Source organism: Agrilus planipennis, unplaced genomic scaffold (assembly GCF_000699045.2).
Source record: "Agrilus planipennis isolate EAB-ADULT unplaced genomic scaffold, Apla_2.0 scaffold2283, whole genome shotgun sequence".
NCBI lineage: Eukaryota > Metazoa > Arthropoda > Insecta > Coleoptera > Buprestidae > Agrilus > Agrilus planipennis.
In genome coordinates, this window is record NW_020440933.1 from 1 (window position 1) to 3,523 (window position 3,523).

Here is a 3,523-nt window from a genome sequence, read left to right on the forward strand (position 1 = left end):
ACATAACATAATGTGTCTAATTAAAATCGATTATGAGTGTGATTCGGCATCTATTTCTCAAGTACTATCATGCCTTCGTGACCAAAAGCATTAATTCCTTTACAATACACCAATAATATTACAAGTCATAACCTCATAAATAAACGTACTGCTAGGAATTAATAATTGCTTCAAATTTCCAAATTCACCGCATATCGATTTATTCGTTTATAATATTACCTGTCAAGTTACTAGGGGGGTATTATTATTAGGTCTTAACAAACGGTGCAGCAGCTTTAGATAAGCTCGCAAATGGTTGTATCTATAGATACCAGGTAAGTATCATACGGTCTAATTATGACCTGCCCGACGGGGGTGAAGGTATTACCGCCAGATTACTACAAAAGAATGCAAAAGGCATACAAATTATTGTTCATAAAATATCGGCTAACAACAATACACCAGTATTAAAAATTCCATAAGTTGAAAAGCTTTTCGGAAATTCTGAGTTCAAAGTCTTAGTACTTATTATAAACGGATTATAAGATGTAAGCTTGTTAGAAATTACAATAAAAGCTAAATATTTATTTAACGAAAGGTTACCTACACAACTAGATAATTGGAATACAATAGGAGGTATTATTAATAATGAGGAGGGGTTGTATCCCTGTATCGTACCTAAATATTTAAAAAGTTTGGAATATTAGGTATATAATTCTATACAATTGTCTTCTTTCCATTAAAAAGACATTGTGTGTTTAATTTCAATTTAAAGAGTTTAAATATTTGGCAGTAAGTTTGAATTGTACATCATTTAGATTAGTTAGAAGCTGGACAAATAAAAATTTGATCTGTATCTTGAAACCAAAAGGAGATCGATGTATCTATGCCATTTTGATAATTCATTTAATGCCAAGGCTTAATGGCAAGGCAGGTAGTTAACATTTAAAAATTAAAAAAATTGGGGGTACATGACATGTATTAAATGGGCCGGCCAATGGGAGCCCATCTATAAAGAGGTAGTGACAGAAAGTTTGGCTTTCCGTCATAATTTATGTAAAATATATAAATAATTGCATAGGTATATGATGTAAAAAACGTTTCTGAATGAAGATGAAGAAGATTTGGAGATGTAGATTCAGGGGACTTTATGAGTCAACTTTTTCACTATAATGGGAAAATATTCGAGATCGTTGATCGTTAGATTATCTCCCGTCGATGGGTCACGTTTGAAGTTAAGGAATTTGAAACAATTTAATAGGAATTAGAAAGCCGAGGGGAGGGCATTTACCCAAAATACAAAAATTAGCACGTAGTCCACAAGGAAAACAAGTTCGGGGACCATTACCATACACTGATCAACTCTTTCTGCATCTTGGAATTCTATAAAGCTTTACAACGATTATTTTATAAAGCTTTTCAGTAGGCATATGCAATAGATAAGAAGTGGGAACAAATATGCTTCGGACTCGAGCTTTAGAAAGAAAATGCTCCATTTTTTGGATTTAATTATAGAGGATATGGGTACCCTAAAGGTACTTAAGGCATTTGATTATTGTATAATTATCAAGTGTATAAGAGACCCTATTTGCTTAATAAAACAAGTAAATTCTGTATAAACGAAATCAAGTTTTTCCTTTCGATTATCGTATTTACAAAATCAATCGAAAAAGGTACCAATGTAGGTAAATAATTAACAAGTAAATGTACCTATTTGTATATGAGAAAAGGTAGACGTTTCTACATCTATTTTTAATTGGATAGGTACATCTAGTAGATATATATCTGGATATTCCGCCGGGAAGTAAATGCGTAATAGCGGAAAAGTTCGTAAAAGTCTTTATTGAAGCATAAAAGCATAATCACACCGAGCGAGCCATTCGCCCGCTTCGGTTATTAAGGCCCAGATTCGCCCATATATCTGCTTAATACGTCCCGACATGTACTAAAAGGTTATAAGCAGTATCTCGCGCTAAATTCGCTCCAAAGTACAGTAGACGTAAAGACAAAATGCGGCGGTGGCCAATCACCGCCCGTCGCACTACAGCCAACCAGATTCTTTTAAAGCGCCGCCTCCGAAAGCTGAGCTTAAAGACATGTACATCGTTCAAAACTGTTTCATTATCACCTTGAACGTTATAACCGATTGCAGCCGTTTGAGTGTGGAAACAAGTGTGGTTTTTGGAGTGCTTCTGAAGTGAAAAACGGAACAATTAAAAGTTGTTTATATTTTATCGGTTCGAAAATGTTTCAACAAGATCAGTCGAAAGCTGGCCCGATAGTGCTGGACGTCATTCCACCCCATTATAACATGCATCATCATCAAAGCCATCAAAGTCCCCCGCAATCGCCAAATAGCACTCAATCTATCAAAAAAGGTAATTTTTTTATATCCTTTCTTCAGCGAGTGACTGAAATTGTTTTCCCACAAGCGCCTGTTGGTGATACCAAAAACGAAAAAAAAATTAATACAATTTTTTTTATTGTTACAGATTCTCTATCGCCAATTCCTGGTGATACCAAGCTGAATTCTTCGGCCAGTCAAATTCATAACGATCCCAACATCAGAAGGTACAGGACGGCATTTACAAGGGAGCAACTGGCCCGGTTAGAAAAGGAATTCTACAAAGAAAATTACGTTTCTCGACCCCGTCGGTGTGAACTAGCTGCTCAACTGAATCTTCCCGAAAGCACCATCAAGGTAGGTGGTCAAAAACTATACTGTGGTTGATCTACTGATTTTCTTATTCTAATTTTCGTCATCTCTAATTCGGCAACGGGATCNTAATACAATTTTTTTTATTGTTTCAGATTCTCTATCGCCAATTCCTGGTGATACCAAGCTGAATTCTTCGGCCAGTCAAATTCATAACGATCCCAACATCAGAAGGTACAGGACGGCATTTACAAGGGAGCAACTGGCCCGGTTAGAAAAGGAATTCTACAAAGAAAATTATGTTTCCCGACCCCGTCGGTGTGAACTAGCTGCTCAACTGAATCTTCCCGAAAGCACCATCAAGGTAGGTGGTCAAAAACTATACTGTGGTTGATCTACTGATTTTCTTATTCTAATTTTCGTCATCTCTAATCCGGCAACGGGATCAATTTCGTTAACATCTAAACATATTAGGGATGTAGATAGAAATCACAAAAAGGCTTAGGTACTCATCCTTATGTCATGGATTTCTATTATTTTGATAACTATTGCGATAGTATCTAGGTATCAACTTGATGGCGTACTATATTTTTTGTATTAGTGATCTTCTATTAACTTTGAGAGTAATAGGTGTTGAACGTAACTTTTTTGCCGTATCATATCTGTGCAGATGTAATATAAGAGGAAGCACAGTTCGTTTTTTACATTGAAATAAATTTCTATCATGTAAAAGTACCTAGGTAGTACTTATTAAATTCAAACAATAATTTAAGTAAGGTTTGATTCATTGTTACATCTATAAAGAGGTAGTGACAGAAAGTTTGGCTTTCCGTCATAATTTATGTAAAATATATAAATAATTGCATAGGTATATGATGTAAAAAACGT

General features: G+C 35.2%; 1 protein-coding gene across 1 annotated transcript; it reads left to right on the forward strand.

The window, feature by feature from the left end:
- Nucleotides 1-2,073: 2,073 nt before the first annotated feature.
- Nucleotides 2,074-2,999, forward strand: LOC112906189 (homeobox even-skipped homolog protein 2-like; the record flags this gene model as incomplete). The annotated part of the gene is made up of 3 exons (XM_025979963.1): nt 2,074-2,357; nt 2,472-2,702; nt 2,791-2,999. Coding segments are annotated over 3 exons (724 nt in total), but the record flags the coding sequence as incomplete, so codon positions are not given.
- Between the last annotated feature and the right edge of the window lie 524 nt (nt 3,000-3,523).